The following is a 16,236-nucleotide window of genomic DNA, read 5'->3' as shown; positions in this document are numbered from 1 at the left end:
TATTCCATCGGGACATGAGAAATTTCAAGTTTGATAGAAGATGGATTGGACAAAAAGGCTTTCAAGACACTATTAAAGAAGCATGGACAGCGGCATCTTTAGATCAGGATGTAAGTCTTTTTGATAAAATACGAGAAAGTCGAAGAGCTATGTCTAGATGGAAAAGATGACATCCCTCCAATAATGCAAAGCTGATCGAGGAACTTAAACTGGAACTTGAGAGAGCTCCTCAAATCAACCCCTGGAATTTCGATTGTGCAATTTAACCCATGCAAATATTCTAAATTTTTAGCCTTGGTCCTTCGTCTCTTGATGGTCTTCAAATCGGCCACAAACTTTATAAATTGCAAATATAACCCCACAATTTCGCCTCAAACTTCTCAAGTGTGCACTTAGCCCCATCAAATGCAAATGAACACACAAATACCATATATACATATAAATGCATCCTAAAATGATTAGAATGAACTAATAACAAATGCTAAAACTCATAAACGTGATATCATTGGTATCAAGGAGAAGAATTTGAAGAAGCTGTCTAAGCAACAGGTGAAAGTTTTGAGCTTTACTACACTCTTTTGTCTTTCTATTCTGTGTGTTTTTACTTCACATATTGAGTCTTTGTATGTTCTGAGTTTGTATCGGATCAAGTTCGTACAAGGAAATGGTGAGCGTGTGCACATGACTATCTAATATTCTTGTGGATTTGGAATCTATAAGCAAATCTGTGGTAAAACTACAGGTAGGTGTTGTTGTTGAGATGGTGAATGTGAGTAGATCTCTGAGATGTTATATGAAGCCGAGTGGCATACAGTTCTCTGGCTCTAAGGAAGATTCAGATGATGCTGGAGAATGCGGTGGCATCCCTGAGTTTAATTTTTTGAATGTCTCTGCATTTGGTAAGCTCAATAAACAAAACAAAAAAAAGAGAAAAGAATAAGTAGTTATTGATTTTCCTTTCTGTTTGTTGTCTCTGAAGTTTTGGTAATGTCGATATGATCACAGAGAAGATGGCCGAGGAGCTTGCGGAGATGTTCAAACGCGAAGTAATTCTAAAGGTAGGTTTACTCTCTCTTCCTCCTAACTCATTCTGTATATAATCTTTAGGCTCTTAATTAGCTTCTGATTGTTTTCTGCCATAACATCAATATCAATAGATGAGATATTTGTTGACTTATCTTATGAGCCTGTGTTGCATATTTGTTGCAGGATGGATGAGATATTAGCAACGGTCGGAGAAGAAATTAGACTCACCTTCTAAAGTTTGAAAGCTATTCCTTAGTGCGGCGTCTGGTTAAGTTTCTGTTACTTTAAAGCATGACTGCTTCTACAAAGCACCAAGTGACTTAAAGAGACAGAGGAAGAGATTTTTAGAAAATCTTAGCTTTGATGAAACTCAATTGCTATGTTTTGTTTACTGGAAACCATAGGTTGTAACCTTTTGTTATGAGCAACTACTCTTTACTAAGTATACAAATGGGATTATTTTCGCTTACAATATTCGTGAAGATGAATACATTAATGCTACATGTTGTCTAGTAGGAAAGCTCCGGCTTCTTAACAATAGAGACCTTCACAGTTCTCAGAATCCTGACCAACTACTAACTCATACCCACCCAAGAAATACACACATACATATGAATGGGAACTACTGGCCAAAAACAGAATAATATTGAACGGATTCATCAATAGTTAGAGGGAGAGACATTGTACCCTGTCTGGAATATTCTGAGGCATTGGAGCTATAGTAACATATCTTTGTGGGATTAACCTAAGTGAACTCACTGTCCGGTCCGTAGATGAGGATGTTGGGTGGAACTTCGCAAAACGATTGATCACTGCAAACTTCTCTAGATCCTGGAGTTCCACGCTCAAGTCTGCAATTGTACTTCCGTTCTGTAGTCTGCAACAAGGACCAGATGTTCATGAGATCAAGCCGCCAAAATGAAAACCCATTTAGAACTAGAATCAATTACTAGAGAGAGAGAGAGAGCTGTGTTTTTTTACCCTGCAAAGTTAGTCTCTAGTTTCTGTGACCTGCTAATGAAATCTTCAGCAGCTTTGGAGATGTACTGCTCACTGATTGTTTCAGTTTTCCTTCTCTCAGACACCCTACACAAGAGTGGATAAGTTTGTGTCAATACATAACCTCAAACTCTCCAGCATTTCAAGGATAACAGTACATATCCTTACGGGTTTGATTTGTTCTGGGGCAAAAGGCATTCGTTCCTATCAGTAAAAGTGGAGCTACATGCATCTCCTAGTGCTCCTCTTGCAGCAGTATATGCAACAAACTCATAGTTTGAGCTAGCAATCAAAGATATTACCCTAGCAGGAGGCGGGCGAAATAGTTGTTGCATGAGTTGTGTTGAATATATAAGCCTTCTCTTTGATCTGATTGGTAGGCCATCCTCAAGTAAATTCCCAAATTCCACCTGTGAGAACATAAGCCATCAACGTAATCAACAACATTGGACAAAGAGGCAGGCGAGAAAGTATGTAATGAGGAAACTCACCTTTTCAGCAAATTGATTAGTTGCTCTGGCCCAATCAACCTCGGCCTCACTGTAAAGAGTATAGTAGATTAATACAGTAATCTATATGAAAGATTAAAAATCAATATTAGTGCTCATAAGCCACACACACCTGAGAGTCTTAAGCCTCTGGGAACCATGCATGACTTCTTTTTTCCAAGATAGAAGCTCTGATGTGGCAGTTTTGCGCTTCTTTGGTTTATCAACCTTCAGAAGTGTATGAGTTGCACCATGAGGCAATGACTCAGATGAGGGAATCTCCGCTCCTGGTGCGGAGCCTGACATTTGCTGCGTATTAAACTGCTTCCGAGATTGCTTCGGAGATTGAACAGAATGTGAACCATCAGCTGAACTCCCAACATTAGAAGATTTTTCTTCTATGTTCAAGGAGGTGAGTCTCCCTGTATTATTCACGGGTTGCACCAGTCCGTTCTTGAAAGTTCCGTATTGATTATACCAGGATGGAGCCATCTGAGGACTGATTTGTTGTTGATGATCTGTTCCAGCCGCGGCTGAATGATTCTTATTGGAGAAACTCTGAGAAACAGTTTGGCCGAAAGGTAGCAAGTGGTTCGCTGATTCCTTGTGATTCAATCCATCTCTCAGTAAACCATCAGATCTTAAAGGTGACTGTTGCTCCTCTTTGGAAGCTACCTTTTGAAGATGAACAGAACTATCCTCGCCTCTCTTCACAGTCATCTTGGGTGCGTCAGCCTCCCCATTTTCAGCCATAAGCTCATCGTGACGCATATTATCTTTCGGAAGGTCGTTTGAAGGAAAAGAGCGATCAAAGGTTTGATGATTGCTCTGCACCATTCTGGAGAACATCGAAGCAACACCAGCTGTTTGTTTTGCACCCATATCTTGACCCTGCAACTCATGCATATTCACCATGTCCCTCCCACTTAATGACATGTCTCCTCCATTTTGAGAGGATAATTGATTTCTCTTCTCCTGCCTTGAGAAGATGTCTTCTACGTGGCTATTGGTAACTGGATGCGGCCGTAATATATCTAGCTGAGGCTTAGGTGGCTGGTTCCAAAACCGATGTTGCGGTGCTAAAATACCGGCTCCTGAGTCAGATCTCATACCAGAAGAGGAGCTCTGCTGAGGCGAACTGAATATAACCTGAGGCTGAGGAGCAGACAGCATAGGAAACCCTTCAGCTGAATCTCCTTTGTTGTTGTGGGTCGTAGGATTTAGCAGGGAAGGTGTTTGTGCTGAATAGTCACTGCTTTGATCTCTTTCTTTCACTTGAAGGGTTGACAACTCAGAGGATGAACTGACTAAATGGTTAGAAGTTAATTGTCGAGTATCAACAGGCATCAGTTGATTTTGGCGATACCCTTTGGAATATGGGAAACCAGAGGCGTTGTTGCTTTCTCCTTGATAAGTGGAATGCTGTGGAAAAGATTGATTAGATGCCCATGGAGCAAACCTTGATTGACTTGTTGGTCCTTTTTCAGGGGCAATATGAAGTGAATTCAATGGCTGCAAAGAATTCATAGAAAACTGCACATTATCAGGTGAGGGAGCTGGTTGAGATGGCGGAGCCAGCTGTAAACTAAACCCCTGAGAAGCAGATGACTGTCTCTGACGAGATTGACCACCATTTTCTGCAGAGGGTGTTGATTCAGGAATATTGGAAACATTTGTTTCCACAGAATGCTCCTCCGGCTGGTCCACCTTGTGAAGAAGCTCAAGCATAGTCTGCCTGCACAGGAAAAAAAATTCAGAAAGGCAATTGCAAGCAAATAGTGAATAAGAATTACTCAATGACCACAGTAAGAAAATACATCCCCAATGAAAATTTGTGAAAAGAGTACTCTGCTAGTTAGTTGACAAACTAAACCTTTTCAACCCAAAGGAAAAGTACCTTGACGCATTCTTCACTTGATTACACATATCAACACTTCTGTCGGCTGAAGCAGATGTAGTAGGTGAATTTTCTGATCCTATGCCTTGTAAACCATGTCCCTGCCATAATGAAGCCAAAAAGAATGTTCAGAGGGATTCAGATTTACTAGAACAACGCCAAAAACCAATGGATAAAAATTTACCCTGTCAATTTGCATGTTCATAGGTGGCTGACTAAGAGACTTTGGCTGCCCGAAATAGCCTTGATTTCCTGCAGAAACCTGCTCCAGTGTGGGTGGCAAATGGGCAACTTTTTCTCGATAAGGCTCATCAGTGACACCAGTATTACCCATGGGGTGATAGTGAAATTTGAGACTGATCTGACTGCCATCTCTATAATTCACTTGAGGGGTAGCTTTCTCCACAGAGTTATTACCCAAATGCTGTTGGTTTTCCTGGACATCCCTAGAAGCAGTAGACTTGTTTTCCGCAGTGGCAATGCCAAATCCATAGTTTGCCTTCATTTGTAGATTTTGGGTGAAGTGATTCTTCTGTTCAGCAGGAGCAACTAAGTTTGGATTAGAAGCAGCCTTCCAAATACCAAATCTATCTTCAATACCCTCATTCCTTTGAATAGAGCCCGAATCACTCTGGAGTCTCTCACTTAGTGCATTTGAAGCCTTGACGCCAAGATTCTGGACCCTGTTACCAAAGCCTGCGTCATTACTGGATGTTTCTGCTACAGCAGATAGCATAAGAGCACTCCAACCCCCACCTTTCAAAGAGGGGCATGCATCATTAAGGTCAGAACTACTGGACATCAGGTTTCCTGTCAAGCTCATATCAGTGTCGTTTCCAAATGCTTCCCACAAATTGTCATCCGAACCAAACAAAATCTTTTCTTCTGTTGGATCTAAGGCTGTCGACTTCTGTGACCCAGAAACATTTCCAGGCGCTTTTATATATGATTTTTCTGGTGGACCAGAACCCTTCATCTGATCGAGTTTCTCCTGCGCTGAAACGTTTCTCTCGCGTGGATCATCTTGCTGGAAACATTCAAAATTTGGGCTATCATTTGAACCTGGAGCTGAAGTATTTGAGAACATCGCTCTCGCCTGGTATGTGGATCTAGGTAGCATAAAACTATCAGGCTGATTGGTGAGAGCGGAACCATGCTCCGAAGATAACCTGCTCATCTGAACGGAAGAGAAGGAATTTTGAGGTGCATTTGCCCCACCAAGAGGCATGCTGTACAAGGAAGGTTCAAACTGTAAGTTCGCCTGTCCGTGCTCAGCGCCAAGCCCACTGGATGAAACTGGTGAAATGCCGGGGTGCATCCAGTGTGTATTTCCTGACACAAGATCAGGCTGCCAACCATTACTAGACGCATCCTGAAGAGGGATGCCATTAATCAAAAGGTGTGATTGATTATCACTTGAGCGATTTCCATTTACTGCATTTGAATTCAAAGAACTGAGCTGCCTGGCTTCCCGCTTATGAAGCTGTTGTTGAAGTTGATACTCTTGCATTTGCTTAAACATAACTTGCTGCTTTAGCACTTGCATATCATTGAAAGTCATCTGCTGCCTTGGAAACGGCTGGAGCATGCCAGGCGGCTGGCTGTTTAATTGCTGTTGACCACCAAAGAAGTCACAATTAACCGGAGATTCTCCTCCCATCTCAAACCTCATAGGAGTTTTATGAATGTCTGAAGTAAACCCTTTCGCTGATAAGCTATCTCTACCAGATTCTACACCCACTCCCAAAACATTTGACCCATTCTGCATTGCCATCCCATGCATGTAACCATTTGTGAGTTGCTGATTATCTTGTAACAGACCTCTGGAGTACTCAGACCTTATAGAAGGTTGCTGCTGCTGCGTAAAACTCAAACCATGGTGTGAATTTGAAGATTGCCATCTCTCTGGATCAACTGGAATAAGCAAGAAAGGAGAACGTTTTAAAAATCTCCAGCATAAGCTAGAAGCTATTCATATAAGTGGACAAAACGCATACCAGGTTGTTGTGTGCTATAACTCTTCAGACTAGCAATACTGGATGGGTCTATATGCCTCTGGTTTCCAACTAAACCGTTACTGAAACCGGACCAGCTTCCATCAACCACCTGAGACTGATGCTGGTCTTGAGATAGGCCTTCTTGTCCAAAGAAATTGTGGATCCTCTCCATAGATTTAGCTCCTAAGAAATTATTCTAAATATCTGGAACCTCTAATAGAAAAAAACAGAACAAAGTTCAAGATTGTTGTCTCCTTTGATTTTAAAGTTTGAATTTAAATAGAGGAACATGTTCAACGCCTCTATCCCCTCGAGAATTCATGATCTACCTTCAAAATATTTCCTGTTAAAACAAACAAAACAGTTACTACTTATTTGAAGTTGTTTAACACACACACACACAACAACAAACTTGAGACCACATTGGATACTAAATGTCATCAAGATCTTTAAACCAAAAGCAACTAAAGCTCAATCCTTTATTAACAGCTCAAAATCAAAGCTAAATCAGAAAAAAAAAATTACAGAATTGCTTTTAAAAATCTCGTGAATCATCCACTCGAGATCAAAATCAAATCGAAGCTCAAACACACTACACTAACCAAGAATCCAATCTCAAAACGAGAGCTTTCCAATTCCTACCGAGAAACTTCAATAATTGGGTATTATTACAAATCAATCTCACATACTAAAAATAAAAGTTTAGGGTTTCTAAAAGGGGAAAGAGAAAGATGCGAACTTACACACTTTGTATCTACAGCAAATGGAGAGCCTTTCTTCCTCTCCCAACCTCGATTTTTCAAAGAGTGCGTTAGGGTTTCCGAGCTCGAGAGAGAGATAAAGTGATCGAAATTTTTTCAACGGCGGGCGCAGGAGCAACACTGAGGTTCGGATTCGGAAGCAAAGTTTCAGGCTCGGGTCCAAAGCAGATAGATGATGGCTCGCATTTTACTGAAAGTCTCTTACGGAGACAGAAGGTTACGGAGTTGTTGTACTTGTGGGCCAGTGACGGACCATTGTAACCAAAATACATCATTTCACAAAGACTTTTCTTGAGTGATTTTTGTTTACCAATTTATTATTGGGAGAATTTTCCAAATGGTTACAATCTCGAGTGTAATTAAGGGAATGAATATGATTTTGATATAATTGAGTTTCTAACATTTAGCACTCGTTTGCTCCGGTTTTACTCTTTGCTAATACAAGTTACCGGTTACAAATGATAAGGAGATGACGTTGGCACCAACTTACTTGGTCCACAATTTATTTAAACTGTTCATACGTAACGATGTTACAAAAAAAAAAAAAAAAAAGTTCATACGTAACGAAAGAGATGACGTCAACACCAACTTATCTGGGCCAAAACTTATGTCACGTGGTCATAACTTACGAAAAAAAGGAGACAAATCACTCTAATTTTTACCGCATATGGGGTTACTGTTTGCAGTAAATGTGTGGAAGAAAATAGAAGATTTTTTGATTAAAAAGTGTATTCCGTTTACTGCAAATAACAAGTCGAAGAATGCACAAGCACATGATTTGAAAATTCTCGACTGTTCTATTTCATATCACCAAAATACACTAACACCTTCTCAACACCTAAAAATAAACTTTATCCTAACCTCTACCCCACCTCAATCCTTAAATATTAAACCTTAAACCCTAATCACTAAACCATAAACCTAAATATAAATCTTAAACCCAAATAAAATAGAACCATAAAAATAACATAGTACATATTGATGAAAATAAATATGAAATGTATATGATTGCATGGAAGAAGTTAATACTAAACCCAATCTCAACCCCCACCTTCCAAATACTAAACCCTAAATCTTAATCACTAAATTTTAAATTCAAATATAAATCCTAAACCCAAAATCTTAGTCATTAAATCCTAAACCCAAATATAAACCCTAAATCCAAATCTTAAAATATAAAATTGTACCTAATATTATGTAGTATAGTTACCCAAACCCAAGTATAAATCATAATATAAATTTATAATATTTTAAATAAAATTAAATCAGAAAATGGTATCTTCTATTTTTTTAATACTAAACTATACTATATAAAATGAAATAGAATAGTTTTGTGAAGTCTAGACTGAAGAGAAAATCGATATCAGAAGAGTTCAAAATTGACGACATGATAAAATATTTAGATTAACGGTATCGAAAGAAATAGAGACTAATGATACTAGAGAAAAGAGGAAGAAGAGACAACATAATATGAATATTATTCCATTCAAAATCACGTTGTAATCTATTTTATTTGATGTCATAATAAATTCTATTCAATTTACATGTAAGTATACTATTTCTTTTTACAAAATCATATACACACTAATAAAGAATTCAAATACACACCGATGCAATGCACACTATTCTATTTAGTTTATTGGTTGATATTCTATTCAGCTCACAAGAACATACACAAAGTAGTAACATTATGAACAACTCTTCACATTTATCCATGTTACTCGAATAACATAGACGACTTGAAATTAGAACAACATGCCAAACGAGTGTTCATAAGCTAGTCTTCGACTATAAAAAGAGAAGAGAACAAAAAAGCGTAAGCGTCACTTCTTGGTCCATTCTCCAATAAACAGAGATTTTGTCAAACAATGTTTTATCTATTTGCAAGATCTTCGTGTACTCGATATACAGTAACAGTACAAACGAGTGTTCAGAAGATAATATTATAACTAAAAGATGAATACTGACAACGTTGGAAACTACCTCACAAAAAGTACATTTCTAAGCAACATTCTCTGGTTGCGTTATAACCAGAACGCGACTTCAAATAGTGAACGTGTTCCTTGTGGTCCGAAAAGTCCTAATAGTTTACGTATACATCGCTGACAAAAGAAAAAAAAAGTCCTGATAAGTGACAATCGGTAGTCGCTTTTTAATTCTTGATTTTTTATTTTATTTTCCTGTCAAATTTATTATCGGTCCCATGTGAGCACCTTCCAGGTTAAGAGAAGAAAGGAAACAGAAATTCAACCAATTTTTTGAAACTGATATTCTTATTGCTAACACGAAAATTAAAACAACAGAGAAACAACTTCACGCCGCCTTAAACTTCGACACTGCTTCTGCTTTTGTGAAGTTCACAAATGCATACCCTTTGTTCATTTTGCTCCTGCTCAATTTAGTGCCATTAATTTAGTTTCAAAGAAAGATATTAAATGTTGTACTATCAATCTATGACATTGTTATGTAACATATATATCAAAGCGAAAACAATTAAATTTGAATTGATATATCATCCATATTATCAATCGATTATCATATCTAAAAAGTTGAATCATCATTAGGTTGTTGCTCTTGCCTACACGCATACATCTATATAAGTGTATAGGTATGCAAATCAAATATTTTTTTGATGTTGTCAGGTATATTAATCAAATATTAAAACTAAGCAATAGTGATAAAGTTTTAAACAAAAAATACAAACAAAAAACTTAATGGAAATCGATTGGAAGATATAAGAAATCATAGACAGTCTCTTCATCTTCCTCTTGTTACTTTCTTCTTCACAATACTCATCCAAGAACTGGATAAGCATCTCTCTCCTGCTTACATAATAATTATAAGATTCGATATACATCATCATAACATCCGCAACATAAAACACATTATTTCACGACTTTGTTTAACAAATACTCTTCTAGTGAATGATATATATTCATATAGATACGTACGTATACTTGTTGGGTATGTTTCTAAGCATGTGTATTGCCGTTGGACTCAGCTTGATACTGGATCCTCCTCCTCCACACCAGCTTATTACGGTGGTGTCTGCTGCCGCTTCCCCAGCCAAAACCCCATTTTCTACTGGTCGGTGGAGTGAGCTCTTGGCTAGGATTTTGAGAGTGAAGTGGAGGCAGTTCTTGTGTTGCCTCAAACCAAGTAGGGTTAGGATTATTGTACCATAAAGGATAGTACACAACGATTGAAGATGGAGGAGGAAGGTTAGTGTCGTAGGAAATCCAACAAATCCATCATATATGTTGGTCACACTGAGTATGCATCTTTAGTCCAGTGACCACCTCTATCACTAGAGTTCGACATCACTAGACTTCAACTCCATATGGGCCCATTATATGTGATAGACTTTGAATATGTTCTTCTCAAGAGAGAATCCAATTTACCTTTGTATTATGGCTCTCGATAGTGATTACCCCACCCCACTAGCACATCTTAATGGGTTAGTAATGCACTTCTTCCTTATCAAAATTGTTTGGATATCTTCTTTATATATTTCTTCCAATACTAGTTCGTGATGGTTTATTAAATAAATCAATAAAAAATTGGAGATATATTCAATGTAAAATGATTTGAAGTTATTTGATTTATAAAAGAACATGAGCACGAGAGAGTATTTCCACCAGTTTTTAGATTAAATTGATAAGAAAAACATAAAACAAGTAAAAAGAAGAGATAGAAAGTGACAATTGCTTCTCCTCCAAGAGACGCAAGTCTCTTAATAAAAAACTTTATTATATTAATCACTTTTTCATTTGACAATATTTTTCAATTGTTAAAACAAAGTTTGAAAAACCAATCACGGTTTCTTGCCAAGTCTAAAGAGTTTTAGATGATTTTAAGCAAATTTTAAAAAATTAATATGATTTTGTTAAATCGCTTTAAATTTCATTCAAACCTATGAGTTGTTTCTCTTTTTTTTTAAAATAATAGAATCCACACAAAAAAATCACAATTTAAAATATTTTTTAAAATAGTACTTTATATAATAACAATCTCAGAAACACTGATTTTTTTGTGTAAATCATGTTTGAATAACAACAAATTTATCATGTTAATAAAAATTACCTCAAATTTCTGATTAGACTGACAATCAATAAGCATATTAATATTTTTTGTTCATTGAGTTAGACTGACAATCAACAAACATAAAAAAAGATATTGATTCAGAAAAAAAAAACACACATGTGCAAACGCGCCGTTTTAAGTATTCCAGGGCCGTATCAGATTCATTAGAAACTTCAAAAGCCCACGAAGACGAGATAAATCCCAAACGTAAGATTATAATCATTAAAGGCCCATAGCAAAACTGAACCCCTAGTTTCCCACTGAGAGAGTGTTAATCATCTTCTCTCCCTTTACCAATCTCCCCGGCTTGCGCGATTCTGCTTCGTAGCGCCGGACCGGAGACGATATTAACCCTAGCTCCGCCGCTCCGAGCGACTTCCACTTCATTCCAACAGCTCGTATTACTCGTTCTCTCCACGATGAACTGTGCAAGTAAATCTCTTTCTATTTCTCCCCCAATATCCCGATTTAGGTTTTTTAAAATTGATTAGTGACGTCACCACCGTCTTTGTTCCATACAGTTTCCGGAGAAGTTCCAGAGGAGGCAGTGGTTTCAACGAAGTCAGGTTTGCTCTTCGAGAGGCGATTAATCGAGAGGCATATATTGGTAAAGCTTGAAGCTTTTTTCCTTTTAAGATTCAGATCCTGTTTACATTTTCAAGGCACCTCAAGTTGGAGTCTTTTTAGATAATTAATTCCACTTGGTGATGGTTTGATGGATGTTCTTTTTGACCTGTAGGATTATGGGAAGTGCCCGGTTACTGGAGAACCTCTTACCATTGATGACATTGTTCCCATCAAAACCGGGAAGGTAGTGTTATTTTCTTTTGAGTATTTGATGTGGAGAACTGTTGAAGAACTTAGTTTAAGATGTTTCTGTTCCTTTGACCCATTCTGCAGGTTATAAAACCGAAGCCAGTGCATACAGCTAGCATCCCTGGATTGCTTGGAACTTTCCAAAATGTAAGTTTTTAAATGTTTTAGAACTTTGTTTCCGCCTTTTCTTTATGGAAGTTTCACGATAAAGTTCCCCCCTGTTCCTGTTTATGGTCGTGTAGAGTTTGGTTGGTAGCCTTGGATTGGAATAGTGTAGGGTTGGTTATTAGAATTATTCAAGTTTCGTTTAACTGAACCGTTATTATACTGATTATCTGCTCGTTTTCTGACTGTTAATCAAGAGAAATTTGTTCATTAGTTAGGTTGAATTAGACAAGGTAAATGCGTGAGAAGTTAATCTGTTTTGCTGCACTTCTAGGAATGGGACGGTTTGATGCTATCAAATTTTGCGCTGGAGCAACAACTGCATACTGCGAGGCAAGAGCTAAGTCATGCCTTGTATCAGGTAATTTCAGTTGTGCGTTTGTGGCATGATTTTTTTTATATTATGTACCCTTGTTTTATTATCTTTAACGTCTCATCGTTTATTAAGCGCGTTTGAACAATTTGTGTAATAATTTTTTCCTTCGGTTTGCAGCATGATTCTGCATGTCGCGTGATTGCTAGGCTTAAAAAAGAAAGAGATGAAGCGCGCCAATTGCTTGCAGAGGTTGAAAGGCATATACCTGCAGCCCCGGAAGCTGTGACAGCTAATGCTGCTCTTAGCAATGGTAAACGAGGTATGATTGTACACCTTTGCTCAAGATGTGTTAGCTAATTAGTTTTCTATCTTGTAACATGTTACAATACTCTTTTGTTGTTCAATAGCTGCTGGTGATGAAGAAATGGCTCCTGATGCGAAGAAGTTGTGTCCTGGCATTTCAGCTGAAATTATCACAGAATTGACTGATTGCAATGCTGCTCTTTCCCAGAAGCGCAAAAAGCGACAGGTACTGCATATTATTTCCCATCAAACTTTGATCATGTCATTTGAAAGTCGGATGGCAAAACCTTACGACTAGTAGTTTTATATGTATTGTTTTCTTGTTTGTAACAGTCAATTGTAAAACTGGAGGCTTATGATTTATGTTACTCAATATATCTATTTAGATCCTAGTATGTGTTTGAAACTGAAAAGGAAAATGTTGCTACTTCCTGCCTCTCTTCGCATGTTTTCTTCTTCTGTGCCACTCGATTCACAAATGTACTTTGGAGTTTTGTGTCTTGTGTTGGTTCCTGCTGTCTTGTTAATCTAAGCATTTTTTTCTGCAGATTCCTGAAACATTGGCTTCAATAGATTCTTTGGAGAGGTTCACTCAGCTATCAAGCCACCCACTCCACAAGACCAACAAACCGGGCATTTGTTCCATGGATATCCTACATTCTAAGGTTTCTCATCACTTTATTCTTGTCTGTTTTCGGAAGTCATTGCATAGCATGACAGGCAGACTTGTGTTCATGAATGATTTGAATACATCCTTTAAGTCCTTGATTGGGCAGTGTTCATTTTATTGTTCAGTGTTCAGTTTTTTTTGGCAGAGTTTTTTAATTGTTCTCTTATATGTCAATAGGCGTGTGCGATAGTTTGTATTATGGCATGTGATCCTTCGCATTTCTTTTGATATCCATTACACTAGTTTTGGTGTGCCAAAGTTTACCTCTCATTATCCTTTTTTAATTGGTAATTAGGATGTCATTGCTACCGGAGGAGTGGATGCAACTGCTGTTATCTTTGATCGCCCTTCAGGGCAGATCTTGTCAACACTAACTGGTCACTCGAAAAAGGTATTTAATTTTTCTTTTGCTTTGGATTCTGTTTTACCTTTCTCCGTGGCTTTGTCCTTAGTATGTGTTAACCCTTTTGTAGGTTACAAGCGTAAAATTTGTAGGTGACAGTGATCTTGTCTTGACTGCTTCGGCTGACAAGGTAACTCAAGATGCATTTACAGATTTGAAATCCATATTTTCAATTTTTTATGAATGGTGCTTGGTCATTGTATCTGTAGGAGTTTTGTTATCCTGCGTTTTGTTTGCCATTGTTCTGAAAAGTAGTAGTTGGCAGATGCATTTGCTTACTTTAAGTGTGAGAAGATAATAAGTAGCCTTCAAATCTAAATCTGTAGATGTCATGATGCCATCTTTGAAAAACTATGGTTCGCTTCGTAGAGTTATGATCACTCACACAAAAGTCATTGCGATATAAACATCACCATTTGTTAAATAGGCATCTTTATATTACTAATTTAGTGACTTACCTGCAGACAGTCCGTATCTGGCGGGATTCTGGGGATAGGAATTATGCTTGTGGGCATACATTGAATGATCACTCTGCAGAGGTAAGGATGAAACTGAAGAACTCTTACAGTCTGTTACATTTTATTCATGTTATTCATATACTTTTTGCTTGACATAGTAGCGATGATAATTTTTTTTTTCAGGTGCGAGCTGTAACTGTGCATGCCACAAATAAATACTTTGTGTCGGCATCTCTTGACAGTACATGGTGCTTCTACGATCTTTCGTCTGGCTTATGCCTTGCAAAGGTCCCTCATCTCTTTCATCAAAGAGCCAACTAATACATGTCTTCCTTTCTAGCTTTGCGTATATGCTATATTACAGAAACTATTCTATATATTTGGATTGGGTTATACTTTCTTCATAAGCATTGTCATATAAGCTCCTTTCATAAGGAGCCATTTTCATATATCTTGTGTTTATTCAGGTATCCGATGATTCTGAGAAGGTGGATTACACGGCTGCTGCTTTTCATCCTGATGGTCTCATTCTCGGAACCGGTACTTCTCAATCTGTTGTTAAGATTTGGGATGTTAAAAGTCAGGTAAAAAACTCTGGCCTTCAGGATTCTATTTCCTCTTAAAATATCAATATTTATGTGCACAAGACTTCATTTAGTTTGAATTATTTTGTTGGATTATAGGCAAATGTGGCGAAGTTTGATGGACACACCGGTGAAGTTACCTCTATATCTTTCTCTGAGAATGGTTACTTCCTCGCGGTGAGTACTTGAACAAACTCCGAGACGTGAAAGTGAAACTACGATTCTGTGTACATTTACATTAATGCTGGTTTTGTGGTTCTGAAAATGTACAGACTGCTGCCGAGGATGGTGTTAGGTTGTGGGATCTGCGCAAGTTAAGGAACTTCAAGTCATTCTTATCCGCAGATGCAAACTCTGGTATGCAACTACTGTATCCCATTCTAGTCGTTTTGTTGATAGATTAATCTCCTCGTATAAGATCATGAAAACACTTTTTTTTGTGCAGTGGAGTTTGACCCTAGCGGATCTTATCTTGGTGTTGCTGCATCAGATATCAGGTGAGTGCGGATTTGATACTTGTGCTGCAATTCAGTAATCTGCACTTGGGTTTATAAAGTTTAACAATATGTTTGTAACGGCCGCAGACTATACCAGACGGCAAGTGTGAAAGCTGAATGGAACCTTATCAAAACACTCCCAGACCTCTCAGGCACTGGTAAGATCCCTTTCATTAACTCTTTCAAGGGTCACATGATGTTCCTAATTCGAAAACCTTTTGAGCTTGCAGGTAAAGCTACATGTGTGAAGTTTGGTCCAGATGCACAATACGTTGCAGTTGGTTCCATGGACCGTAACCTACGGATATTTGGTCTTCCTGGTGACCAAATAGCCAATGCCGATGATGACTCTGCACAAGACTCCTGAAGAATTCGTTAGAAAACTCAGCAAATTTTCAAATGTTCATCTCCGGTTTCTTCTCTCTCTTCTGTTGTATCTTACAGTTTTCACAGCTATAAGGAAGATTTGTTAGTTGGCATAATGATCTTCTTCGGTACTTCTCTGAACTCAAACGATCAATCACACTTGAGTTTGCTCACTCTATTGTTCTTATTAGGTTCTTTTAATCTCTCTCTTTGTACCTTCAAAACCTGTACCAAACTGTTCTTTTTGTTTCCAAGGATCGAATCTAAATGAAATTAAGACGTTTATCTTTTTGTGTGTTTAGATTATAGTTTGCTTTTAGACCGTTAAGTAGCACAAACTAGCACTAAATATCTCCAAACACATGTCAAATCCTCTCTGACCTAATAGCCACAAAGACCTTTTTCTT

General features: G+C 37.9%; 2 protein-coding genes across 6 annotated transcripts; one reads left to right on the top strand and one right to left on the bottom strand.

The window, feature by feature from the left end:
• Positions 1 to 1,460: 1,460 nt before the first annotated feature.
• On the bottom strand, positions 1,461 to 7,428 carry LOC103865421. 5 transcript variants are annotated; one of them, XM_033290372.1, is made up of 10 exons: positions 7,151 to 7,428; positions 6,708 to 6,750; positions 6,408 to 6,620; positions 4,595 to 6,324; positions 4,411 to 4,511; positions 2,647 to 4,248; positions 2,517 to 2,565; positions 2,194 to 2,435; positions 2,008 to 2,112; positions 1,461 to 1,903 (listed from the first exon to the last, which is right to left on the bottom strand). In XM_033290372.1, the coding sequence occupies exons 3-10, from the start codon at positions 6,577 to 6,579 to the stop codon at positions 1,693 to 1,695; spliced, it is 4,212 nt and encodes a 1,403-aa protein (XP_033146263.1). In that variant the 5' UTR covers positions 6,580 to 6,620; positions 6,708 to 6,750; positions 7,151 to 7,428; the 3' UTR covers positions 1,461 to 1,692. The 5 variants fall into 5 exon arrangements, with proteins under 5 accessions (XP_033146263.1, XP_033146262.1, XP_033146264.1 ...); XM_033290371.1 differs by having other exon boundaries at positions 6,737 to 6,750; XM_033290373.1 differs by having other exon boundaries at positions 6,737 to 6,750; positions 7,155 to 7,428.
• A 4,018-nt stretch (positions 7,429 to 11,446) lies between these two features.
• Positions 11,447 to 16,114, top strand: LOC103865262 (pre-mRNA-processing factor 19 homolog 2). Its single transcript, XM_009143058.3, has 18 exons — positions 11,447 to 11,683; positions 11,773 to 11,858; positions 11,991 to 12,062; positions 12,152 to 12,214; positions 12,507 to 12,593; positions 12,726 to 12,867; positions 12,956 to 13,077; positions 13,400 to 13,516; positions 13,817 to 13,912; positions 13,995 to 14,054; positions 14,389 to 14,463; positions 14,566 to 14,670; positions 14,850 to 14,966; positions 15,066 to 15,143; positions 15,239 to 15,323; positions 15,412 to 15,463; positions 15,551 to 15,621; positions 15,694 to 16,114. Exons 1-18 carry the CDS (start codon positions 11,671 to 11,673, stop codon positions 15,828 to 15,830), a joined length of 1,578 nt encoding a protein of 525 aa, XP_009141306.1. The 5' UTR covers positions 11,447 to 11,670; the 3' UTR covers positions 15,831 to 16,114.
• Positions 16,115 to 16,236: the final 122 nt, after the last annotated feature.

This window comes from Brassica rapa, chromosome A04 (assembly GCF_000309985.2).
Source record: "Brassica rapa cultivar Chiifu-401-42 chromosome A04, CAAS_Brap_v3.01, whole genome shotgun sequence".
NCBI lineage: Eukaryota > Viridiplantae > Streptophyta > Magnoliopsida > Brassicales > Brassicaceae > Brassica > Brassica rapa.
Note: the sequence above shows the minus strand (reverse complement) of the source record. Positions and strands in the feature narration are given on the sequence as shown.